Genomic DNA, 27966 nt, shown 5'->3' with positions numbered 1-27966 from the left:
GAGGGTAACATAGAAAATGGGTGGATGGAGTTTTACTTTGCTTTCTGAAGCTTGTTTTGTAAGACTTCAAAATAAAGTAAAAGAGACATCTAGTTGAATTTTCCATTACTTTTTATTGTTTTCAATCATTTTTTTTTTCTTCTTAAATAATCTACAGTATAGGTACACCAACTCACTTCCAATCACAAATATGAAAGGTATTTACAAGTTTACATACACTATTTACATATGCACACAGGAGGCATGTACACAAGGCATGTGTCAGTTTCAGGGAAAAAAAAGTCCACACTTTTGGCTCACAGCCTCACGAGAACATAGGAAGAAAAGTTCAATTGCAGTTCCTCTCCAAAAAAACAAAACACATTTACAGGATGTACAAAGGTTACACTTCGCTGAGACAAAATGGCACAATGTACAGAATCCTCTACAAATGATGTAAGGATCCTCATGTCAATTGTTTTCTTCTTAAGTGGACAAAACATCATAAACTTCACTTAGACACCCCTGTTGTCGGGAGCATGTTTTAGATATATGTATAACATAGGATGCTGTATGTACATATTCCATATCGATGGATATGAATGAAGATCACAAAACAGCAGTATATACTGCAAAACATACGCGTATGTACATATAAAACTCACATTCCCATCGTAATTTTTTCCACAATTGCATGCATTCTTTCTTTACCGCTCAAGACAGACGTGCAAGCGACGTATTAACATAGCAGGAGAACGTAGATTTAACTTTATATCAATTGCAGCCTTAAGTAGTTTTTAAATACTGCAAGACTCATCAGTTGTCCGAACTGTAAAATCAAAAACTAATAAATATTTAAATAACTCGATCACATTTGGGTACTGGCTGTCATCGCCTTTTAGCTCAGCGTTCAGTCATGGGAAATAATTATATGCCTTTCACTCAGTAAATAGTAGCAGTTGTGTTGTAGTGGTTATTTTAATGGCACGGAACAAAAACAAGCCCTTAAAAAGTTAATGGTTTGCCTATGGATTGAGTTGAGAACAATCAGGCCGTCAGGACAAATAAAACGTATACCGGCCAGTGACTCAAGGACATAATCCTTGAAATGAAGTGTCAGTTGGTCTTTTTTTTTTTTTTTTAGCTACTGAACTGAGCTAAGGCACAGACGCTGTTCGTTCAAGTTTCAGGTTGGTAGCGTAGTGCTAGAAGTCATTGGAATTAAAACAAAAAAAGAAGAAATAGAAAAAAAAAAAAAAAAAAGATTCAACAGGCTTTTTGTGCACTCTCAATCAAGGAGCAAAGTCACAAAAGTAGATTTTAGCAATACAAAAAGGTCTGACCGACCAAGGAAACCGGCGTGTAAATAACAGGTTGCATGGGCATGTTTCGTAGCCTCTTGAAGGGAAATAGCAGCAGCAGCAGCAAGAGCGTTGCCTGGACAAGGCAGTGTGTCAGGTAAAACGGGCCAAAGTCGATTGGTCCCGCCAAGTGCAAAATGCCAGGCTCTCATCTTGATTGGTGGGTAGGTAAAAAAAACACGCTAGATCATGTTGGCGAGTTCGGTTGAGTCCGTTTCGGATTCCGCCTCTTCCCTGTGATGGGGGGGGGGGGGGGGAGAGATTGTACAAATTGATGTTAAGGATCAAATTTGACCTCTGTCTGCAACACTATACAAATATACAGTGATCCCTCGCTACTTCAAACTTTGCGCCCTAAGTCCATCGCGCATTTTTCTAAAATTACAAAATAAATAAATGCAGTATTTTATAGAAGTTGTCCCGATCCAATCACGTAGTTCCTCACTCTCGCTCCTGCCGCTTTTCTTGGTCAGTGCACTGACTTGTTAAGTTTGATCTTGCCGGAGACGCTCGGAAGCCAAAACTTCAAAGCACCGCATGCGTCAGTCATCGTTTAACTTATAAACAACTGCTGTGGCAACTCTGTGGAAGTGAGCAGCTTGAGTGGATTTGAGTGGACTCACTCAATGAAGCTTTTAATAAAGACTTGCATTTTGTGGGATAGTAACAAGTTTAGAGCATTATTTATATTATTAAATTTGAAGTGCTTAAAAACTTTTTTAAAATATATATATAAATAATATAGACTACCTCTACATACGAAGTTAATTCGTTCCGGGACTTTGTAAGTCGAAATGATCTTATGTCTAGCAGGATTTTCCCATAAGAATACATTATAATTCCATTAATTCGTTCCTCAGCCCAAAAAAACTACACTAAATCCTCAGTAAATACTGCTGGTACTATTACAAATGGCAATTACACAGAGCAAAACAAATACATTATTAATAAAAATTGAGAATAATAGTAGTAATAATAATAATAATAATACCTGTAATAATGTAACGAATCAGGTTCTAATATGGAGGATTTTTGCATGGTGTACCTGAACGCACCGCGTGGCTGATTTGACAGATTTTAACTTTCATTTTGTTCAGCTGCGACGTACAATAGGCATGTTGTGTTGCACAAGTTCTGAAATCAATGATTAAAAACCTGATGAAGCTGGCGATTTTTTGGCGATGTTACCACAATAATAATTGTCACCTTAACTTATAAAGACTGGCGAACGGAGGTCGGAGGAGGGCCGTTGAGCCAGTTCACAGTCGCACGCACCACGCTCATATTTTTCTATCATTCCTATCTTCATTTCATTGGTAAGCCTCACCTTTTTCCTTTGTTCAACACCTGCACTAACATTCTTGGAACCAACAAGAAAATCCGCCGTGCCTCAGTCTTGCGGGAAAACAAAGAAACGGCGGCGCTGTCATAAATCGAATCGTATTTTGAGCATGTCGTTGGATGTAGAAACAAGTGGTGAGTCAAATTTTACGTCGGATGTCGAAAAAAATCGTGTGTCGAGGTACCACTGTATATACATATATATAGGTTTTTTTTCTTTTCTTTTTTTTTAATTGTTTTTAATTTTGGAAAAAAGTGAAAAAACATGCATCTCTTTCCAATGCTAAATCTGATTAAATACATTGAACACACACACACAGAAAAAAATGCTTATCGCTGCAGGTTCTGGTCCCTATTAACCACGAAAAACGAGGTATCACTCCATTTCTTTTAAGTTGTACCTTTGCTCCTGTAGGAGTTTCCTGTTGCCTTGCCTCCTCTCCTCATCGATAGGGTAAGTGTAAAGGATGATCAGACCAATCATGATCAGGAGGATAGGGGCAGCAGAGACCAGCACCTTCAGCGTGATGTCCACTTCAGACGGTTGGGAGCACCCTCGAGAGATGTAGCCGGCAAAACTGGAAAAAAAAAAAAAAAACAGGGCTAAAAGGTTAAGACGCAGTCTTGTGATAGAAGCATGACAGTACTCCACTGGAATCCCATTAAAGTAAAAAATATAATCTCCTACTTTGATGTGAGATTCGTTAGATTTGGATTAACTTCAGTGTCATGCTTTTAGGAAGCAGGATGGGAAAAAAAAAAAAAAAAAAAACTTGATACGCGCCCCAAGAAATAATGACATGGAATCTTAAACACTTGGTAACATTTCAGTTTGGGTCGATTTTAGCGACGCCGGTGGACAAAAGCGGTAGTGTTTTGCCTAAAGGAGACTGCGGTTCTCACGAGGAGCAGCGTACACCCGCACAATGTTGTAAATTCATCATGCCATCAAAAATTAATCTCCTGGTCGCCTGCAGATGAATTAAATAACACTTCTGTTTCCAGCGGCTGTGTAAAGGATGAATAGTAAAAAGGTAATGAATCTAGCTGTGGCTAAACAATAGCACATGACTGTTAGCAACTGTATGGCTTAAGCCCCTTTCACACACATATACCGGTAAAGTCCCGTGTAAGGTGACGCAGGATTTACTCGCGTCATTAATTTCACGCATGGAGAGATATCCCGAGAATGACGCGAGTTGGAGACTTTCACAGACTTGTCCGGTGTTGCCCACTGGCACTCTCTGTGTGGCGAGGGCTGCTGGCACGATTTTATAACATTACATTATTTTTGGTCGGCATCGGCTGTCACATTCTGTTGGTCAGATCGGGTTTTGTTAAAGAGCTGGTTGTGGGAGCGTTCCCGACGTCGTAACTACAGCCAATTCAAGATCATCAAGACTGTATTTAAGTTCAGGCGACCTAAGAGAAGCGTGCCGAGATATTAACTTGCTGGCCGCTATTCAAAACCTTGTACTCTCCAATTTCGTGCATTTGCTAGCTTGTTCGTCTCCTGCCCTTCTTTTAAAAATCCCTTACGTTGTGCTGGTACTTTAGTGTATCTGTTTTTTTGTCTTACTGGCTTTTTGCTTACCGCATAAGTTAGTATCATTGATCCCACTTGACCTACTGTCACGGACCCATTGTGTTATTCCCCCTTTTCCAAGATCGCGTGATTTTTGTTTGCATTTAATAAACCCTTGAACGGATCCCTCAGTTGTCTTCTGCTTTGAGGTAAACCTTGTTTCCGCAGTTGCGGATCCTAACATCGGCAAAAAAATAAACCACAAATTTCCAAAGATGGACGATGGACTCTCTTCCTCGGCTCCATGATCCAGAAGCAATTTAATTTTGTTATGTTTTCAGTTTAATTTAGCTATTTCCAGCTTGATATGTTGATAATTGCGATGTTTCCCGCTTTTCTTCTTACTGCGAAGAAAGAGGAAGTGACAATCGGCCCCCCATTATATTTACGTCATCAGCCATTGTGCTGTGACCCGTGAATTTAAAGCCTGCTTTTATGCACACCGCTTCCCAGGAAAGTCCCAGACATTATACTAGGACGCGACTCGGTGACCCGGGAAATTGTTTTCACATACAAGGGCTGCCCGTTTAAATCCCAGCATATCCTGGTAGCCTTCTTTTTTTTTTTTCTCCTCAGACAAAACTTTTTGTCTCTTTTGTTGCGCTGCCATCTTTGCAGAATTCGCATAAAAGCGTTCGCATCGACTTCAGTCTTTATAATGAATGGGGAAAGGGGGAAGTGACGTATGCCGTAAAGCAGTGAGCACATTTGTGTGTATATATTTTTTTTTTTTTTTTGTGTGTGTGACAGGGTTCCTGCCACCCCCTCAAATTTAATTACTGGCGGTGAAAGCAATACAGACCCCCTCAAGATATAAAAGAGGCATCATTACACTACCATAAATTTCAGACTATAAGCCGCTACTTTTATCCTTTCTTTTGAATTCTACAGCTTATCGTCCAGTGCGGCTTATGTGTTGATTTATTTGGGTTAATAGGTAACACTTTTTCTGACAATGGTGTCATAAGATTGTCATAGGACAGTCATAATTATGACATGACACTATCCTGGGCATTACTGAATACTAATGACAGATGTCATTAAGTGTCATCCGGCAAATTACGTCACTATCTCTATGTCCAGCTCGGATCTTTTATTTGCATTCAAAAGTGATATATAATTTGCCGAAAAACACAAAATGACATCTGTCATAAGCATTCGTTAATGCTCATGCGCCATGTCACAATTATGATTATCTAATGACAGTCTCATGAGCCACTGTCAAATAAAGTCTTACCAAATACTATAACTAGCAATTAATGAAACAACTGGAACAGTAACTGAAGAAATGAGCACAGAACATGAATTTTGATTGTTATTTACATCTGTAGCGCCGCAATGCATGCTAGGAGGCATGTTGGACGACAACAGTTTTGACAGAAGGTAGCAGCAGAGGTTGACTGTCTACCCTAAGGGAGCAGTGATGGCCAAATGAAGCTTCTTGAAGCAATGAAGTTTTGCAGCCAATTGGTTCAAAGCTTTATGGCTATTCATTTGGTCTTATGACAGTCGTATGATGCCGCTGTCAAACAAAGTGTTAGCGGTAAATATTTCTTAGTGTAAATATCCCATAATACAGACATGACAGCTGAGGCTTATAGTCCAGTGCAGCTTATCTTTAGATAAATGCCGTTTTTGTGTCAAATTTAGTGGATGGCAGCTTATAGTCAGGTGCGCCTTATAGTCAGAAAATTACAGTCGTTGTCTGTTGACATATTATTAGAAATGTTACGAAAATATTTTTTATAAAGGTTGAAAAGTTACCTTGAGTTGCTTTAAAGTTAGCTATCTTTTTTTCACAATTGGAAAAATATTTTACAGAATAGGAGAAATGAAGGTGTTTAAAGAGCAATACCACCATCTAGTGGCATCGTATCGAGCAAATGCTCATGTATTGTACAGTGTCAGTGTCATCGAGTTAAAAATTTCAAATGAGTTTAAATAGATTGACGTGCTTACTCTAAACTAAGAGTAGAGATCCCAAGTGAGACACCAGAGGCGAACTTGGTGAAGAAGACGTAAAATGAGTAGAAGAGAGCCTCATGGCCAGTGGCTTCAGGGTTTTGCACCTGGAAGTCGTCAACAACGTCGGGTAGCATTGACCTAAGGAACAAAAGAGTGTTTTGAATCAGACATACAGGATATTGGTGTTGATGGGAGGAAAAGAGCGGAAGGTGGGGATCTTACCAAGGCAGCAGGAAGGCGGCTGCTACGCTCACCCCGGCAGCAAAGGAGACAACGTAGGTGACAATGAGGTTGCTCTTCACGCACACTACCAGGATCATGAAGGGAACTACAGACTGAAAGGAGAAAAAAAACACATTCATTCAGTCCAAATTCTGTTTTCTTGGTTTTTAACATTTGAGAACTGTGTTTATGAGGCTGAAGCACTTATTTCTGTTTAAAAACTTACCAAAGTGCCGACATAGACTGCAGTCTTCTTCCCAAATTTGGTAAGGAACCACTGCCAGAAGGGGATGGTGAGAGTGGCTGAAAGCTGTAAGAGAAGGGGCATATTTACACGTTTGTTATCTAACACATTCCACATCAATGCACGTGAAAAGATCTCAATACAATACGGCAGAAGCAACAAGGTAAGAGCCTGTGTGATATTACGTAACACTGACACAATGAACGCTCTGACAATTTTTCCTCTTCCATGTGTGTGAGGATATTGCGTGAATTCCACAGGGGCCGCATCGTTTGAAACTGAGCGACCGCATCGTGTAACAACCACAAAACCCTTGGAAAAACACCATTGTCATTTTATCTCCTACATTTTCAATTTCCTTTGGGCTCAGCACTGTATTTACTTTTCATCTCAGCAGTGACGTCTACTTAACAATTGCTCTCCCGCACTCAGTTTTTATTAGCAAATAAAGTCATCTCGCTAAATAAATTCCTCGTCGGCTTCGTAATCCTCACCATGAAGTAAAGGATCAAACGGCGTAATCTGCTAAAACCTGTTAACCTGTACTTCTCCCCTGCTTTTGGCCAAGTCTGCCTTCTCCAGCGGATTCGTACGGTTTCATCAAAAAGTGACTGATTCGTGCGGATTAAATTCAGTTTTTTGGAGCAGGAAGCGAGGGCTGCAGAGGCCAATTGTCTATCTGTGGGAATAAGATGGCATTCAGGCCTGGTTCACACAATATGGTAATGGACAGTGAGAACACAGTGGCGCTCTGATAGAAAACAGACCCGCTTTGTGACTGCACACAAATTATGTGCGAGACCTTTAGAGGCAAGTCCGAGGAAGATCGTTATGGCAACGGCCTACCTGCAATGACACCTGCTGCTATGTAATGTGTGTGTGTGTGTGTGTGTGTGTGTGTGTGTGTGTGTGTGTGTGTGTGTGTGTGTGTGTGTGTGTGTGTGTGTGTGTGTGTGTGTGTGTGAGTGTTTAAACTCACCATGATCACCAACAGAATATTCTGGAAGTCATTTCGGAATCCCAGGGTGTAGCTGCAGAACAGAGCAAAGTTGCCTTCCAGGAGCTGCCGAATTTAAAAATAAATGTTACTAAAAAGGCTTGAGAAGAATAAAGACAAACAGAAACCTGTTCTTAAAAAGCGACATTGATTTTTAACATTTTTATACACGGCAAAAAACAAAGCCCCAGAATGTCATTACGATGCAAAGGATGCAGCATTACATGATATTTTACATTATTTTTTGCGTACCATGAATGCTAATGAAGTGAAGAGGAAGACCATGACCAGTTTGGCATAAGGCCCATGTCCCATCACCAGCTTGATGCCCTGCAAGAATGACAACGGCTCCGATTTGGGACGGCTGGACTCTGTAAAGGCGAGAAAAAAACAAAACAGTCTCATCTCTGGTCATAAGACTCCTAATATACTTAAAGCCAAGTCACACTTATAATATACAGCTTGGAGTAAGAATGAAGAGATGCGCGTGTATGAAGTACAACAACTGTATTAAAAAAAATATTAGAATATACACATACCGTATATTAGGAGTGGGAACCTCTTGGTACCTCACGATATGATACGATTTGCGATACAAGGCTCACGATAACGATGTCATGACATGACGATACAATGATTATCGATACATTGGTCAGGAAAATATTCTACACAATAATAAACAGAAAAACAAACCATTTTCATCCTTCTGCTATAGGTTTATCACTAGTAGACAACCAATCCATTTGAACTGGAAGGCGGCAGCGAATGAACCCCTCCCACTTCAAACGGGCCCATCCCACCTCTATGGCCATCAGTGGCAGCCAATGGCATGGAGAGAGGTAATTTTGGGCCATTTCAGGTCATTAACTGTCGATTTTGCAGTCACTTCCTGTTAATTTTGGGGCATTTCAAGGTCACTTCCTTTATATTTTGGGTTACAGAAGACGAAATGACCCTGAAATGAATTGGTAGTGACTCAAACTCAACAGGAAGTGACCTGTAAATGCCCCGAAAATTGGGAAGATTGACTGTGAACGCTCTGGTCTCGAACGAACAAACGTTCCTTCGCCCTTCCCGATCTTAATGGATTGGGTGTCGAGCGCCGTCAGTGGCAGCCGTAGAGGTACTATTATGGTGAAGATCTGGGTGGCAACTTGTTGGGGCCTTATTTTATTTATTTATTTTTTTTAAACTTTGACACCTTTTTAAAACGATATTGCTATTCCTGGCATGAGCATATCGATAACCTTTTGGGATCACAATACATCACCATTTCGATATTTTGTCACACCCATAATACAGTATATACAGTGGTACCTCTACTTATGAAATTAATTGGTTCTGGAAGTAGGTAGTTTCGTAACCTGAAATTGCTTTAAGTAGAGATGAGTTTTCTATATAAAAGCCCTAATACGTTCCAAGCCCCCCAAAAATCAGACGTAAATATTTTATAATGCATAAAAACGCCTTAAAACATGTAAAAAATACATGTTACAATTAGATTATTGCACAATAAACCTAAAATCAGAGTTCTGCATCATGTAAAAAACCAAGAATAGAGTAACGAATAAAAAGTTAATGCACTCATGTAAATCTGTCGGAACATGAGGGATGAATGAAGAAGACGCTGGAATATACACATACAGTAGAGGTCCCGCTTAGCCAAATGGATGCTAGGCAATAGCCAATGGGAGAGCAGCTATAAGTATGTTACATTCTGTATTTTTGCCTTTCTTATCTTGAAATTTCTTTCGTAACAAGAGGCAATATTTTCCCCTTGAGGCGTGTTTTAACCTGAATATTCTGTATGTGGAGACGTTCTTAAGTAGAGGTACCACTGGACATATATTGTAATTTTCGGACTATAAAGGCGCACCTAACTATAAGCAGTCACCCACCAAATTTGACACAAAAGCGGCATTTGTTCATTGATAAGCCGCACCGGACTATAAGCCGCAGCTGTCCCTCACTGTATTATGGCATATTTACACGAAAAGAGATTAACCGGTAACACTTTATTTGACATCTGCATCATAAGACTGTCATAAGTAGCTCATAATTATGACACGACACTGTCATGAGCATTAATGAATGCTTATGACAGATGTCATTTGGTGTCATCGGCAAATTATCTCACTTTTGAATAAATGTGAAAGATCCGAGCTGGATATAAATGGAGTTAGTGACAAAATTTGCCAGATGACACTTAATAACATCTGTCATAAGCGTTCATTAATGCCCATGACAGTGTCAAGTCATAATTATGGCGGTCTCATGACAGTCTTATGACGATGCTGTCAAATAAAATGTTACCTATTAATAAGCAGCACTGGACTATAAGCTGCAGGATTCCAAATGAGGGAAAGAAGTAGCGGCTTATACAGTAGTCAAAAAATACATATATTTTTCCTCTCACTAAATCTTACCTTTTTGCTCCCTCACACCAAAAAACAGAACAATGGCGCAGAGGACATAGATTGTGCAGATGACACCAGAGGCGATCATGTAGGCAGCTCTCTGTCAAGAAAAACAGGACGAATTGAGCCAAAAAAAAAAAAAAAAAAAAAAATGCCATTTGTCCTTCCTAAAGTTGAATTCTAACATTACGTACTGTATGCTCCAGCGAAATGACGTGGTCTGTCGCATTTAGGCCCGCGGTGGAGTTGCTTAAATTGGCCAAAATTTCACCAGGGCCCGGGACGCACGGTGCATTAGCCATGCCGACAATCTGACCCTGGATGGCTGTACCGACGACAGTGCCCAGAACCTCCACAGTCATCCCTGATTGAGAGACGAACAAAGACGTTTATTAAGAGTTCTTCTATCCTTAGAAAGCCTATTAATGAAACAATGGTGCTCACTGTAAGCTGTAGCGGAGTCCCTTTCTTTCTGCTCCGAGCTGATGAACATGGTGAGGGCGGAATACGGCACATGAAAACACTGAAATAGACACGGAACATGATGGCAAAATCATTTAAATGCTCAACCTTTTTCCATTCATTTTTTTCCCTAATAAAGTGATGAGAATTAACATTTTCCAATGTATGATATTTAAAATTTGTAGTGCTGCAAAGATTAATCTATTAACTCAAGTAATTCGATTAGAAAAAAAGATTCAAATTTAATTGTGCTGCTTCGAGTATTCATTGGATTCAAGTGGCGTTGTAATCGTTTGCTTTGAAAGTGTTTGCATTTAGTTTTATTGCTTTGGGTGGATACACTGCCCTCTAGTGGCTACAGTGAATACGACATAACTCATTTCACATGGCTGAATCCAGCAGCTCCCTGTTAAGGATAACATAATATATAACATATGTGAATATGTGTTTAAACCATTTGTTAAGAGCATTGTTCAAAAAAAAAAAAAAAAAGTTAGCATTTTGTAGCATTTGAGCTAGGGGACTTTTTGCTATGTAAGTTTGCATTTAGTTTTATTGATTTGGATGTATACACTGCTAGTGGCCACAGTGAATACGACAACTCATTTCACATGGCTGAATCCAGCAGCTCCCTGTTAAGACCGACATAAGCCAAGTTTTTGTTTGAGCTAACGTTTTTTTTTTTTAATGCATTCATAATTTATTTCATTGGTAAATTTAGCCATTCTTTATGTGAATATGTGTTTTAACCATTTGTTAAGCACATTGTTTAAAATAAAAAAAAGTAAGCATTTTATAGCATTTAAGCTAGCGGACTTTTTGCTATGTAAGTGTTTGCATTTAGTTTTATTGATTTGGGTGGATACACTGCTAGTGGCCACAGTGAATACGACAACTCATTTCATATGGCTGAATCCAGCAGCTCCCTGTTAAGACCAACATAAGCCAAGTTTTTGTTTGCGCTAACGTTTTTTTTTAATGCATTCATCATTTAGTTCATGGGTAAATTTAGCCGTGTTTTATGTTAATATGTGTTTTCGCCATTTGTTAAGAGCATTGTTTTTTTTTATTTTTTATTTTTAAAACGACAACAAAAAATTTGCATTTTATAGCATTTAAGCTAGTGGACTTTTTGCTACGTAAGTTAGCCAAAATTATATTCTGAAATCAATATTTATGTAATTAAACAGCATTTATGACATTGAACTTAACTTTTAAATGAGAACCCTGTTCAATTGAATGATCTGAATAGGTAGCACGCCAAAAATAATTTTCATAGAAATGCTGTGGTTGCACGTGGACAAGAAACCTCGAGGTGTGTGACTCAAACTCACGGTTTGCAGGCTCTGGAACAGACAGTAGAAGAAAAGGTACCAGATGACTTTGCCGTCCTCAAAGGGGGGCACGTACCAAATTAGGAAGTAGGAGAGCACAGCCAGAGGAGTCGAGAGCAAGATCCTGCACAGAGGAAGGAAAAAAAAAAAAAAAAAAAAAGACACCGTGGATTAAAACGTGAACCTCTCAATGCGTGACACACGTGCTACAACAAATAAGCAAGCCTTAATGAGGACAAGGGGGGGATCATTGCGTAAGACAAACCATTCATATGCCATTTTTCATTCATGCATTGCCAAGTTCTAAGTAGTGCGGTTTGTTTTTGATGCATCTCTGAGCTTCAAGCAGAGCTAATTTATAGAATGAGTCACCTTGCTCTAACCTGTAACATACAGTATCTACACCTGAAGTTGAAGTTGAACCGGAGAGGTCGGATTCTTTTGGTCATTTCATTAATGCATTCGAATCCTGATGGCACGCTGAGCAGCATGTCCTGCTCGTGCGCGATATCAAAAGGAAACCACACCTTCAAATAACTACCCCAGAATCAGGACATCCTTGACGTGGCCTGGAAATGCTCCATCACGTGAGGAGGTTTGAGAGTTGTGTCACAGACATGAAATGGTTATTCAGCAGCCAACACTCTTGTGTCTGGCTGATGACGACAATTACAAAGAACTGTATATACATATTTCAGCATAGTTGTCTGGGGGTGATGGAAAAGGGAGTGCTCGCTCACACATGAACACTAACCAGATGGAAAATTCTGTCAAATACAAGACTGAACGTAAATACTATAACACGACATTATTTTTGAAATTACAATATTCCTCCGGGAACCTTATCATTCTTCAGCTGACCACTGTAGTATAGTGATCCCTCGCTACCGCGCACTTCAAACTTCGTACCCTCAGTCCATCGCGGATTTTCTTTCAACTAAAAAAAAATAATAATAATACAGATGAGCCGTCCCGGGCCAATCACTTCGTCTCACTGCACTGTTGGTCAGGCAGTGCACTGGAGTTGCTTTTAAAGTTAACAATGATTGACAGACGTTAAGGTTTGATGTTGCCATAAATGCCTTGAAGCTTCAAAGCACCGCATGTGTCAATCATCGTTTAACTTGTTAAACAGTTGCTGTGGCAACTCATTGTGTGTAAGTGAGCAGCTTGAGCGGATTTGAGTGGACTCACTCAATGAAGCATTTAATTAAGACAAGCATTTTTCTACTTTATCAAAAAACAATTTGGTGGGACAGTAACATGTTTAAAACTTATCATAATTAATACATTTGAAGTGCTTAAAAACCATTTATTGATAGACACAAAAGTTTTTTTTTTTTTTTTTTTTTTTTTAATTATACTTTTGGGGGGAAAAAGTGAAAAAAGATTTCTTGTATGGATCTCTTTCAATGCTAAATCTGAATAAATACATTAATTACAATTTTCTTTTTTTGGGGGGGGGTACTTCACGGTTTTCCATTTATCTGGTCCCCATTAATCGCGAAAAACAAGGGCTCACTGTATGTTTAAACACCTACGCGTGAAGGACAGGCTTCTTAACAAGCATTAATGATCGTTGCATCTTACAACAAAATATACCTGAAGTACAGTGACACACCTGCTGACTACCAGTAACTAGTACACGGAAGCTCTTAGTGGGACGGCTGCTATTTGGGAAAAAAACAAAGCTGGCATCTTAACCACTTCTGCTTTTAAATTAACCAGCCAGATGTAAATTCATCCCATTGAGGGGTGGTTTCCACTGCATTAAGCATCCCCTCTCCCGTGCGTATGATGTGATTAACTGTACTCTTGAGAGAGGATGATGAAGTGGGGAGCGGGTCAAAGCAGCTGACCCCGTCACCACATGACTCTTGAGCGACTATTAAATGTTTTATTTGGTACGCACGTGGCCTCCTATTAAATGGCTTGTATGGTACTAAAGCGTGGAAGTACAGAAGAAATCTCATGACAAAAAGAAAATATTTGTGTTTGAAGGAGCAAGTAAATATATTTTTCATATTACATTTATTCATTATTCTCCCCTCTGGTGTCGGCCTATCACAAGTGAATCACACTTTTAGGTACTTGGCAACACTATAACATTCTGCAGTGATAAGGCACTTGACTTGAACTAAAGTAACCTTCTTGTGTGACTGTGGGGAGAAAAAAAAAACATCCGAGGCCTCAACAGCTAGGCTCTCATTGGCTGAAACTGATGGTGTGTTGTGGGCTGGACCAATCAGAAGCTGAGCACACTAGTCTACCCTCCCCCTCTACGCACCTCACAAGGAAGACGTGGTGGCTGACTACACTGCTTCCGCTGCTCTTTCTCTATCCACGTATTTATCAAGTGACGTGGCCTCAGTGGTTCCAAGCATACCGGCAATTCCTCCACGCCCATTCATGGGAAATGCAAAGGAAAGTGACCCTATTTCTTGAGAAAATGTCTGGCTGGAAATGGCATCACTGACGGACAAACCTTTTTCCTGAACTGAAAAATGGCTATTATCCTAAGGAAACATTTACAATGCAGGTCAAGTGCTGTTTCCAGTTTAATTCCTTTAACAGACTTTTTTCCTCTCGTGCACATTTCAAGTGACCCACATCCCATATAGCTATGCATAACCTGACAGAACATGTTCAAGTACCCAAATTGGACTTAGATGACCCCAAAATTCAGTCATAAGACGTTCATATATTAAATGTAACATAGCAGTTTTCACATATTTACCCCATATGTTATAGTCACGAAAAGGGAATCTCAAAACGTTTTGTCCATTGATTCAATTTTTAATGCAAGAGGTAAGATTTCATCTACTATCTGGGTGAGATGGTCTCAAAACCTGTCAACCCACTGACGCAACTTCACCTCCTTGCGAAAAAGGATAGTCACCCCATTCCCGTTCACGTCGGTGATGACAGCAACCTGGCAGCCACCCCCTCTGACACTTAAAGCTAAACTTGCATAACTGTCATACAGCCCTTCAGCTCAGCTCAATGAGGTACTCGCCGCGTTGAGACATTTTCCAGGCAGCCTCAGTGAACTACCGTAATTTTCGGACTATAAACCGCTACTTTTTTCCTTCATTTTGAATCCTGCGGCTTATAGTCCAGTGCGTCTAATTTGGGTTAACAGGTAACACTTTATTTGATAGCGGCGTCATAAGACCGTCACAATTATGACATGACACGATCATGGGCAAAACTGAATGCTTATGACAGATGACATTAAGTGTCATCCAGCAAATTATGTCACTAACTCCATTTATGTCCATCTCAGATCATTTATATCCATTAAAATGTGAGATAATTTGCCGGATGACACTAAATTACATCTGTTATAAGCATTCATTAATGCTCATGAGTCATGACAGTGTCATGTCATAATTATAATTGTCTAATGACCAGTCTTATTGCGGCACTGTCAAATAAACTGTTACCAAATACAATGACCAGCAATTAATGAAACAACTGGAACAGTAACTGAAGAAATAATGAGCACAGAACATGAATTTGGATTGTTATTTACATATGTAGCCCTGCAATGCCTGTTAGGAGGCATGCTGGACAACAACAGTGTTGACAGCAGATGCCAGCAGAGGTTGACCGTCTCCCCCAAGTGAGCAGTGATGGCCAAATGCAGCTAATTGGTTTAAAGTTTCATGGTGGTTAATTTGGTCGAATGACAGTCGTATGATGCCGCTATCAAATAAAGTGTTACCGGTAGGGCTGCAGCAATCGATTATTTTAGTAGTCGATTAATCGATGAACTAGCCAGTTCGAATAATCAAGTAATCAGATAAGGAATATGAAAATTAAAATATCTGAACTGAGCCTCAAACGGTACAGGTAAAAAATAAGGAGCTAAGTACAACAAAAGAGCAATTGGCTAACTTACATAGCAAAAGTCTGCTAGCTTAAATGCTCTAAAATGCTAACATTTTAACAATGCTTTCAACAAATCCTTCAAACACATATTCCCACAAAAAAAGGCTAAATATACCTATAAACTAAATTATGACTGCATTAAAAAAAACATTAGCTTTAACAAAAACGAAATGAATCATATATACATATATATATACATATATACACATATATATATACACACATATATATATATATATACATATATACACATATATATACACACATATATATATATATATACATATATATTCACTGTTGCCACTCGAAGTCAGTGTATCCACCCAAATCAATAAAACTAGATGCAAACACTTTCAAAACAAACCACTACAACGCTACTTTGTTTAAACGAAAACTCGAAGCAGCAAAATGTAACTCAAATATTTTTTCTAATCCAATGACTCGAGTTAATCGATTAATTGTTGCAGCACTAGTTACCGGTAATATTTTTTGGTGTAAATATCCCATAATACAGTGACGATAGCCGCGGCTTATAGTCTATTGCGGCCTATCTATGTACAAATGTCGTTTTGGTGACAAATTTGGTGGGCCAGGTGCGACTTATAGTGCGAAAATTATGGTAAATAGCTTTAGCACCGCTATATAGTACATAGCTGTAACAAAAGAGCAGGTTATGGCTACCTTCGTAATAAAAGTGGGTTTGAATCACGGCCGCTAGCAGGCTTTAAATTAGACAAGCAAAATCTGAACACTGTCTATTTATCAAGGGACGTCAAAGAAGCTGGAAGGAGGGGAAAAGCACTTGTTGCTGCAGGGAGTGTGTGAAAATGCATTCACAAAGTAACAGATGGGGGTTATATTTACCATCATCCAGCTGAAGGCAACTGTCAAAAAATACTCAACACCTGCAGAAGGCCTCTGTCTTCCGCATGACATGACTGTGTTTCAACTGTTTATATGTTTTAATAGCAAAGATGCCACTGGCAATTATGAATTCAATGAGTAAGTTGTGATGCACTAATAGCATGACTGTGACCTGTAGTAACATCTATTTGGAGATTAGAGGCAATCTGTGTGTGCAAGGGCCCAGGCCAAATCACGAAAGTTGGAACCATTGTTGTTTTCGTCAACGATGATGATAACGAAAATGTTTCTTCAACGAACATTTTTTTCATGACAATGACTTCACGATGACGAGGTAAAATGTGTCTTGGGCGACTAAAACATAACGAGATGGATGCCAGTTGTCATCTGACGAGACAAGAACGAGATGAAAATTTGCCCTAGTTTTCGTCAGCCGATTAGTAAGCGTGTGCCAATTTGAGGCTCCTTTTGTGAAACATATGTCATGTACTGCTTGGTAAGTTTTGTTTTCTTATCTTGGCTATGCCATGTTGCGTTAACCTTTATAGTTCTGTGCTGAGTGATAATCACACACTAAACTAACTTGTAGCACTAGCATAGTCTTAGCATTCGCATTAAGTGCAGTGACTCGATGAGTGTCTTCTTAAACTCTTGGAAAACTTTTTACATACAGTTCGTGGCGTCCAGGTGAGTTAAATTAATTGCAAATAATGTACCGTTTTCCTGCTGCGTGTGAATTATCATCATGAAGATGTCCTTGTAGACTCTACAATTATGTGCTCATCTGTCAATGTTCATTCGAAACTGTTGGGAACCTTTTATCCATTTATTTATTCATAGACTGAAACTTTTGAAGTTCATAGACGAAAACATTTTGAGAATTGTCGACAAAAACTAGACGAAATTTGTCCGAGTTTTCGTTGGCTAAACCTAGACAAAAACAAACACATTTTGAAATAACTAAAATATGACTAAGACTAATAAGTATTTTCGTCCAAAAGACTTAACACGAAAATTGAAACGGCTGCCAAAAACAACACTGGTTTGCACATCCTTTCAAAATTCTTATGATGTAAGATGTAAAGAACATACCAAGGCATCATGCGTCCAATACGCGTCCAGGGACTCCGGGAGACCAGGAAGCCCACTGTGGGATCCGTTATCGCATCCCATGCTCGGCCCACGAACAATATGATTGAGGCGTAGAATGGATCCAGCTGGCAAAAGGGAAGTCAATGTCAAAAAGACGGCACTTTGCATACAAAATGTTTTCTGTTTTAGATTAGGGTGCTCTGTGACAACCGCTAAACTATACTTAGTCTGTGGCTTTAGCTCTCCCCAATTTATTGTAATCATAAGAAGGGCAGCTTTATACCATTGAGATGTCAGCAGAGTCTGTAAGCACTTGGCAGGCATAGGGACAAACGGTGTCGTTTTGCAGCTTGCCTCCTTGGTGCGCCATATAAGCCCGGCAGAAAGAATGTACCGCTCCTTACTGTACAAACTGCACCACGCTGGGCCGTACAATAGAGTCTGACAACAATCTTGTAGGCATACAAAACTGAACCCTGGGAAGCCTTTGACTTTTTACTCCGCGAGTTGCCACATTGGCCTTGACCACGAGATTAGTGTCAAAGCTCATTAAGGCCAACAGACTACCACCACCCACCCACCCACGCTTTTTAATGTTGACAGTATAAGCCTTTTAATTTTGCAGTAGATGGCGTAATGGATAACTTTTTATCTTTAATGATTAGCCAAGTCTATTTTATAGCACAAGGCTTAATTAGAGGAATAAACCACTACATAACTGCACGTTAGACTGCTTGTGATAAAATATATAGGTTCCGGTGTTGTGCAAACCATGGACTCAAACAAACCTGTGCTACGTCCAGCAGATAGAGTTGCAAAAAGAAGCCTAAGGCACATCCTGTGATCTGGTAGGGCGCTCCACCAATGGCGTAGCATAGCTTGTTGCAAACAGACAGTCTGTTCCTCTGCTCGTGCTGAGGAAAAAAAACAAAATGTTAAATCAACTTTATAAGCATCAATTGATCAACCGGCATGTTGATGAGCTTTTAAGAGAGAGAGCCTGTAAAAAACATTTACTTCATCAGATATGCAGCTGTTGCAGAAATCTGGCAAAAAGTGCAAAGCGGGACGCACCCATGCAACAGGAATGAACTCATTTTCCCTTGGCTTTCTCCACGTCTTTTCCCAAAAATGTAAGCTTCAGTCTCGCCTGTTTTAATCTGCTTCGAATAATGCACAGAATGTTGAATGATTTGGATTACCAAAGTTTTTAAAAGCTATTGTAAAGTGCGCTTGTCAACTGTGTGGAAAAAAAAAGCTTGTTTTACTTGCTGTACTGACAACATGGATCTCTGTGTCTTAATCCCGGGGAATGAAAACACTGTGTTGTTACACGCCCGGGCCTGACGAGGGTACCTTGGCAAACAGTCTGGACTGCGCGCCAGCTTAAATGAAAAGCCTTTCTGACCCAGGCCAACCACACACCCTCCTTGTTGACCAATCAAAACAGTTGTTTGACTCTGCCTAAGTGATGCCCCTGCTCATTAGTGACCACTCACACCAGTTTAAAGAAGTATTAAAGCGGAAGTTCAGAATTGTTAACATTAGGCTTAATCTTCGAGTTAGCGGGGGTTTAATTAGTTGGTGGAGTTAATTTCAACAAATTCCTTGCAGTTTGTAAGTTATTTGTTAGTTTCAGGGCTCTGGAGTGGCTAAGCTAGCGCGAGTCAATGGGGCCAATTTAGCATGCCAATTAAAAACGATACAGATCTACGAACAGATCCAACATAGTCAAATAAATTCAAAATGTTCCAAAACAATGTCATAAAAAAAACAAAACTGCCGTAATTCATTTCATTCTGCAGAACTATTTTTTTTTTGATGCGTAATACGACCACAATAGAGAGGAGTGCTTCGGCCACTCGTGCTCACGCTGCTCTCATGGAAGGTGAGAAGTCAGACTTATCCCGCTCGGTTGCAAACTAAAAGCGTTCCAAGCGAATGTAAACAGAAAAGATGGCTATCGCCACGAGTTGTTTTTTTATTTTGGCCATCAAAAGATATTTTGACCTCCAACAAACCTGCCTTCTCGTAAGCGATCAAATAGTGGAGACGTTCCAATGATATTTTTCCAGATCGAAGGTTTGAAACTTTGACTTCCCTCCTTCCTCAAATGCAGCATCAGTCTGCTAAGTTAACTGATGGCCGGTGTTCTCCCGATTAGCGCTCCTTCGTCAAAGAAATCTCCCTGTTGTTGATAGCAGCTTAATGTTGAAAAAAATCTACTTTACGTTTTGACACAAGTATAAAGATATATTATTATGCTAAATATTTAGATACAGTGCTCCCGCTATAATGTCAATATTCTATCTTTAACAATAAACACTATTAAAACCCAGGCGACCCTCATGTTTACTGCTTATCAGACAACATTACCATCGTAACACTGTTATCTCGCAATATCATCAATAACCATCAATTGTAGTCTTTCGTGCATATACGTCAAAAGATATTTGACTTGTGATCACCCCTGGAGGGGCGTGGCTGTCGTGCGCATGCTCAGTAGCGCTTTGGATATCAGCTCGACCGGGATATCCATTCGTCTGAACGCCGGCAACATGGCGAAATGTGCTTTTAGAGGCTGGGGAAACAGACAGAAGAAATGGGCAAAGGACATTTTTCACAAATTCCCTATGGAGAACGAGGAACAATATACACTGGTTACTTGCTGCTGGCTACGACATAAAAAATCAGCGGTGAAAAAAAATTATGCGATATCACTCCGCCCTGCTCCTCTGCAGAGCTTCTGGATTACAAATGTTGCTGTTCATACTGCAATTATTGACATGCAATTGCAAATTTTAATGACTTTATCCTGAAAACATAGCCAACACTATTGATTGCATGGATCATCGATGATTTTCATGTGTGCATATGTTGTTATTTTTTTTTAATCGCACCAGCTTAACCATTCCTGAGCCCCGAAACTAACAAATAACAAACTACACGGAATTTGTTGAAATCAACCCCACCAATTAATCAAACCCTCGATAACTCAAAGATTAAGCCTGATGTCAAAGGGGAAGTTCAGAATTTTCAACCCTTTAAACTTGATTGATTCCTATTGCACGTCATAGGCAAGACAGAATGATAGGGGCTCTTGTTTGACCACAATAGAACTAAACAAACCCTCCCTTTTGTCTTAGTAACACAACCACCCAAAAACAAAACATTACAAATTGACACCTGTGGCACACTTTTTTTTTTTCTCTACACTGATTTCTTTCTGAGTGACTAATGTAGTGTCTACATCACAAAATAGAAATGTTCAAACAAAATTCAGTTCATTAAGTCAAGTCCACTGTTAACTACTTCCTATGTGAGTATTTTAGTCTACCAGCTATTTAAGGTGTGGGAAGAGGTCGGATTTACGTATACTCAAATAAACCATGCTTATGCAATTAAAAAATGATAAAAATGACACGAACTTCAAACCACTCTAAAAGACACGTCGCCTTAGGTAGTAGGTTAAAAGGACGAAAAAAAGGGAACTCCCACCTATGACTGGTCCGTGTGCTAATTTTACTACAGGAATGCACAGTACAGTATTTTAAGAGACCTGCGCTTGGAATTAATAATTTATAGTTAACGATAAAGCACACTTGTAATCAGCACTTGAACGCAGCATTCACTCGCCGCCAATTAAGATTGATTAAATTCGATTGAATCGGATTTGATACAAAAATGCGGTTGCTGGAGTGGTAAAGTAACATCTGGTTAGAAGTTAGTTTCCTTTTTGGGGGGAAAAAAACTCATTGCAACCTTTAATTTGCCAAATTACATTTGAATGGGAGCACATCGGGACACATTCGACTCTAAGACATGGGGAGAAAAAAAAGAACAGTCACATTTTAAGACTTAAATTTAGCTCTGGGTGACTCGGGTAACGACTAGTTTGAACCCACAGGCCTTGTAGACCATGAAGCTGCAATCCTATTTTACGAAAAATATATATATGTCTTGTTTTTTGCTCCACTGATATGCACAATTTGAACAATGTCACGAGGTTACCTTAAAATGTGAATTTGGTAACATCACTATTAGCAGATGTAGTCTTCGTATTTTGTGATAAATCATTGTTTTAAGTCATGTGAATTAGAAATCAAGCCGTGGAAGTATCACAATGTGAACCAGGCTAGTAGCATTTCAATGAATGAGACACTCCCTTTTGAAAATGACAATTTGAACCGGCGGCGTGCTCTGTTCATTCATCCGACGGCAGCATGGACGTTCAGTCCTTTCCCCCTCTCTTGATACAAATTCCACAGGTTTATCTACACTCAAACCCGACGAAAATCTTTAGCTATTTAACTTAAAAATGCACCCACCTTTCTAGAAAGAGAAATGCCATCGGAGTTGCCAGGTTTGGTCAATAAACTGGCGTTGGAGTATTGTTCCCCTCCTTCTCCTTTGGCCATATCAGAATAGCTGCTTCGTCGCGTTATCTTGACAGAAAATTGCAAAAAAAATAATGCAGTGAAAAATATCTTCCGGTTAAGCTTGAGGATAAGTTCGAGTGAATCTCTTGGAATCTGATAGCAAAAGTGAGAAGATGCGGATAAGGTGGACGTAGTCGTTTTTAGAGCTCCCCGCCCATTTGTAACGAACCACATTTGGCCGCGCCCCCTTTTCTACGTCACTGCTGGCACGGCCGCTCACTCGCGTGGGCTGATCGCTTGTCATCTCCTTCCCGTGGTCTGATCAAAAATTCGAGTGGATAATGGTACCCTGACTCACGTGTGTCATTTGTTCCATGGCCAAACACGTAACTCAATTTAATGCAGAGACTGATGAAAAACTACACAGGATAGGAACAGCATCACTTATAAATGTATGCCATGGAGCCTTAAAGTGCCTGTGACACGATAAAAAAAATATTGAATAGCATTATTATATGAATTAAAATCAGATTTTGAGACGATTTGACTATATACAACAATTTGGCAAAGCGCAGATGACAAGAAATGAGTCTTTTAACCTACCGTTTAGCCCCGCCTGTCATTAGCGATGACTTCGGCAGAGTAATGACTTCATCTGATTTAGAATTCAGCCCGTTTCGGGGGAAGGATTCAGAATGAGGAAAATGCAACAGAGAGCAGCAAAATGTCATCATTGTTTTAATATCTACACTGCAATATTTGTACAGGATATCCTTTTTATTTAAGTATTTTCCCCCAATTCATAAACAAATGGTATGGTCATGAAAATAATAGTCTTGTGCTAAATGGGATATGAAATATTAAAAATTAATTTATTCTGTACCACAGGGCTAAATTACTGCATAATGCATTGTAAAAACTGCAGACTTCTTAAACTTCCCTAACGATATTTTATACCATCGGAGTTAGTCCGGCTTTTGTCATTTCCCTGCCCCGACTTCAGAGACGGATGAAAGCGCGTAAACAAAACAGGAGGCATGAGAGCTAAGCGACATGCTAACCTGAACCGAGCGGCTTTTCCAAGTCTTTTCCCCGCCTACCGAAAATGAAAAATCATACAAAACTTGTCTTCAGCGATCGGCCAGCCTCCAGCGGCAAGCATGTTTCGGCTCATCGTTCTGCTGCGGCCCAGGCAGGCAGTGCTGGTCGGCGAGGACGCAATGGGGAATGAACGCCGAAAATGGTGCATTCTCTGTGGACAAACCAGCCAATGTCGGAGCGCATGGCTGCCCGAGCCCAAGCCGAGTATAGTGCTCACTAGGCGGGCACGTAAAGAGGGCTGAGGGGGGTCGAAGTCTCGACGCAATCGAGAACCAGAAACGAGAGCGTGAGACTCCCCGGGGCTGTCCGAGTACAGGCGCTCATCGGCCAGCAAACATGGTGTGCAACAAGCAACCGGTCGTCTGCCAAGTAGCCTTCTCGGTCCAAATAAAAAAAACTAAATGCAAAAGCTTTCAAAACATACCATTACAACACCACTCTAAGCGAATCCTCAAAGCAGCAAAATTTGATTCAAAGCTTTTTTCTATTGGAATTACTTGAGTTAATCGATTAATCGTTGAAGCACTAGATACAATTATATTAAAGAGAAAAACAAGCTATTTCTAAATGGAAATATAAACTATGTTCATTTTTTGCACTTTAGTGGACAGTTTGTTTTTTAAACTATGGGACTATGGCAATATTTTAGTGCAAAATATCTGTAAATATGTACAGCAACACTATATCAACTGGGAGTACTGATAATGAATGCTCATGTTTCGCTGCCATTGACGATGCTAGACGTCCAATCCATTTTGACTGGGGGCCAGCAGTGATCAAATAATCACTGCAAGCCCTCCCAGTCAAAATGGATTGGACGTCTATCACCGTTAATGGCAGACAATGAGTTAACAGACACTTGTAGTGGAAAATTTAAGTAGCGACCTGTTGTTCCCTTTATTAAATAATGACATCTTTTTAAAACGATCTATCGATTCTTGGTGAAAGCATATCGACAACCTATTGAAGATACATCACAGCCCTACTTTCAAGTGAAAAGCAAACTTCTTGCCAAGGGAAGTTTATCTGCATAACATATTTGTCAAATCTGTGTCCAACATGGCGTTGATATCCCATAAAAACAAGGTCAGTCATGTTTCTCATCACCAGTTCAAAGAGACTGCAAGAAGAAAAAAACTACATTAAATTTGTCCAAAAACCTCAAAATTCCACAGGCTTGGTCGAAAAATTGGTAGCTTTTCTCATGTGGCTTCTTCTTCGGCTTTTTATTTACAAAGCCTCCTCAGCTCTGGCTAAGAAGCAGAGCATGTCTGAGTTCTCAATTTAGCTGCGCATACATACCATGAAGTTGACAGCGTCTGAGTACAGTACACACAGGCCGCTACTGTATGCGTGCATATCAGGGAGACGTGAATTTGCAACGTGCAATGTTGACCTTATGCAGCCGCCTCCCTTTGCACAAACATACTATACATTCCCTTATCTATCTTAAAGATGCATCTGTTTGTTGACATGCACCCAATAATTAAGAACGACTTCAACCTTGACTAATTTATTCCTATCAATGTGTTAACATGGTGCAGATTAGATAAGGTTTTATTTACTGCAAGAGCATGTTAGGTCAAGGCACTTGAAAAGAAATTTTGCTTTATCTTCCTTCTGATTTAGAATATCAGTGGGAAAACTCACCTAAAGGTGTCGAGAAAGTGTGTTGATGTGATGCATCACGATTGAAGGGATCTTGCGCTACAGCGTTGTATGTCAATGGGGAACTAAGTTTAGCCTTTGTGTCTTGCATGTGAATGTACATCCACACCTCCGGTACATTTTTTTTTTTTTAAAGAAAATAATCTGTAAGCCATTTATTTTTAAGGGTAATGTTTTAAAATGAGTTCAAAATTATATTCAAGCATTTTGGGATCACAACTTGAGGTATATTTACAGTTCAGTGGTGCACAATGGCAGTACACACACATACTGGATTGTTTACGTACTACTACTTGGCTACTACAAAGACAGCGTTCTATTTCAACTACAGTGTATGTTAGGGTTTTTGTATTGAAAATATAAGCACCCGTGTATTGTAATGCAGCTAGACGGCGCAATGACACATGAACACATTTTAAAAACTAAAAGGTCACTGGTCAATTGCACACGAATAACCAACAGCGCTCTGCGTGGCGGAAGCTTAACAGCAACAACAAATAATAACATGGCTACAATGCAAGGATATCTTACCTATTTGAAGACACCAAAGATTTCCTTTCTGTACTCCACGGCCTAAATCTGCAGCTAAGTTTAATAGAACTATCATCATAATCATCTTCATTTTTGACCTCGTATTGAATTTGAGAAATTTCACTGTTTTTGTAAAGGGGAAAAAATGTTTTTGTGCCATGTTACCACCTCCTCTTTCAACAGTTAATTTTTCCGTTCCAATAGCGCCATATTCAATGTGACCCGGTAGCAAGCAAAGTGTCAGGTGTACTGTTAGTAACAAGAACTTTTTCAACATATATATTTAATCCCCAATGTTAAATACGCTATTGTTTCAATACGTTTTATTTATTTATTTATTTATTTATTTATTTATTTTTAACAAAAATACTCTACCAAAACTTTTTTTTCTCCCCAGTACCAGGGGTTGCTACAGAACCCTCAGAATCCCACTTCCGGCGCGACTTGTCTTGCAAGTCTTATTTGTTATGTGATAAGCTTGAAACTAAAAAAAAATGTATTACTCAAATCTTAATCGGAAGACCATCACTTTATTGTATTGTACTTTTGAAAAACATATCATGTAACATCATTGACTCGAATGTAGAGAATTGAAATACATTTCTGCTTCATGATAACTCAATGGACATCGTACTGCACCTTTTTATGTTTGTGATTTATTATCCACCAGAAGGCAGTACTTTAGTCACACTGCAATTAGAAACAAACTACAGAAGCTGATCATCGCAACTATTGGTAGTCCCAGGTTTACGAACGAGTTCTGTTCCTGCGCTGGCTATGTAACCCGTAAATCAGAATGACCTCTTTAAATACCTCAAAACACCCTCTAAATAAAAAAAACAACAACAACCAAAAACATGTTTTATACTTCATTGTACTGTCCTAATTCCTAAGAGCTAAGTCCTAGCTAGCAAAATGACAATGTCAGACATCCGTGTGGTTTGCTAACTTTTTTCAGCGCTCATGACATCAACACTTGCAAAATGAAACTAAAATAAAATGAAATTAAATCAGTCTAATCCTCAATAACTGCAATTCAAATTTGCATTTCCAAGTAGCTTCTGATACAGCAATAACAAACGATTAGCATGTATCGGTTAGCGTCCGCACATCATCAAAAATAATCACATAAACTCGCCCCTAGTATTCGACCACAATTGAAAACGCACAATAAACAGCAGAAAAAAGGTTTATACAGCCGTCGCCTCTGGATGCTTCACAAGCAACAAATGTGCACGCAGGCTGTCACCTCTGTTACTCGGCTGCTCTGTGTGTGTGTGTAGGGTGGGCGCATCTGTACATGTGCTTGCTTCCTGTTCTACTCTTCCCGTGCCAAAATAAAAGCCTGATTTTTTTTTTTTTTAATCATTTTATTACTTATTTAATTATATTTCTGAGTATTTCTGTATTTTCTCTCTGTTTGTAACACTTTTTGTTCAAATATAAGTTGCTCAAAGGTTTCTGATGATGAAAATATGAATGCTAACATTTTTACCATTTCGTTTAGAATTGTGTTAGCGCTAAGCAAGCGGTAAAACAACGTAACATGACTTGAATGAGTGCACAACTTTACTTCTTTGTAATTCTAATTCCTTTTTATGTTTAGTGTAGAAGTAGACTTGAACTTGTCGACCTACATGGTGGCAATAAATTGATTAACTCTCTGTAATGGCTCCATCAAACACAAAAGAACATGACGTGGTGTTTTGTGATTTTGGATGCTCATCTGTTGCATGTCCTGACAAGGCCCCGAATCAATAAATGTGTGCCAACATGCTTGAATCATTATTCTTTTGAAGTCAAATGGTGAAATTGGTCTTACAGCTGTGCTTATGAAATTGTGGGCTTGTTAAAATGCTTTCAAAATACTGTTTGTCAACATAAACTCACTTGGTTAGACTAATTTCAGCACCAAAGTAAGACATCTGCAAAACTGCAACAGACACAGAAGAAAGATACTGGATTTGAATCTTAACCGAGATCTGCAACACTTTGTCACTGTAACTAGCTCAGGGCTAGTGTTTCCCAAATCTTTATTGTACTGAGGTGGATATATTAAATTACAAAAATATCATGACAAACCACCAAAAAAAATATTGCAAAACCTCAGCTGAAGTAATAATCTCATCTTCATCAACACAGAAATGAACTTGGATTCTGACAGATTCACAGATAATTGTACCTTACACCAGTGTTTTTCAACCTTGTCTGAGTCACAGCACGTTTTTAGATTAGAAAAAATCTTGTGGCACACCACAAACCAAAAATGTTCCAAACTTACTTTCTGAACAGTATATTTAATTAAAATAATTTCTCAATAATTATACTCACTTAGTGTGAAACTTTAGCCTGTTTAGATGAACATAAAAACCGATATCTTGGCAGGAATATTCTTCAACAGCTGTCAGTCTGTCTCCGTTTTTATAGAAGTTAGGCTTGAACAGCTCCAAATCTATCATCTTAGCAATATCTTTACAGCATCATGGCCAAGCATCTCGCTGACAATGGCTTTGCAGGCAGGTAGTATTAA

General features: G+C 39.3%; 1 protein-coding gene across 3 annotated transcripts; it reads right to left on the bottom strand.

Annotated features, from left to right (window-relative positions):
* Window positions 1-93: 93 nt before the first annotated feature.
* mfsd2ab (MFSD2 lysolipid transporter A, lysophospholipid b) lies at window positions 94-27931 on the bottom strand. 3 transcript variants are annotated; one of them, XM_057827945.1, is made up of 15 exons: window positions 27768-27931; window positions 22086-22202; window positions 18546-18671; window positions 17758-17882; window positions 11908-12031; window positions 10556-10634; window positions 10306-10475; window positions 10121-10211; window positions 7947-8065; window positions 7677-7760; window positions 6680-6763; window positions 6454-6566; window positions 6226-6369; window positions 3083-3259; window positions 94-1574 (listed from the first exon to the last, which is right to left on the bottom strand). In XM_057827945.1, the coding sequence occupies exons 2-15, from the start codon at window positions 22173-22175 to the stop codon at window positions 1523-1525; spliced, it is 1578 nt and encodes a 525-aa protein (XP_057683928.1). In that variant the 5' UTR covers window positions 22176-22202; window positions 27768-27931; the 3' UTR covers window positions 94-1522. The 3 variants fall into 3 exon arrangements, with proteins under 3 accessions (XP_057683928.1, XP_057683929.1, XP_057683927.1); XM_057827946.1 differs by lacking the exon at window positions 22086-22202; XM_057827944.1 differs by lacking the exon at window positions 27768-27931 and having other exon boundaries at window positions 22086-22365.
* Between the last annotated feature and the right edge of the window lie 35 nt (window positions 27932-27966).

This window comes from Corythoichthys intestinalis, chromosome 22 (assembly GCF_030265065.1).
Source record: "Corythoichthys intestinalis isolate RoL2023-P3 chromosome 22, ASM3026506v1, whole genome shotgun sequence".
Classification (NCBI taxonomy): domain Eukaryota; kingdom Metazoa; phylum Chordata; class Actinopteri; order Syngnathiformes; family Syngnathidae; genus Corythoichthys; species Corythoichthys intestinalis.
The sequence above is the reverse complement of the archived record's forward strand: the minus strand, read 5'-3'. Positions and strand labels throughout refer to the sequence as shown.

Bases quoted from the DNA above. Each gene is read 5' to 3' on its own strand.
- mfsd2ab (XM_057827945.1), bottom strand. From the start codon at position 22,175: ATGGCCAAAGGAGAAGGAGGGGAACAATACTCCAACGCCAGTTTATTG. The intron at 10,212-10,305 runs GTACGTAATGTT...TTTTCTTGACAG, and splicing joins TCATTTCGCTGGAGCATACA to AGAGCTGCCTACATGATCGC. The intron at 6,764-7,676 runs GTGAGTTTAAAC...CTTCTCTTACAG, and splicing joins ATATTCTGTTGGTGATCATG to CTTTCAGCCACTCTCACCAT.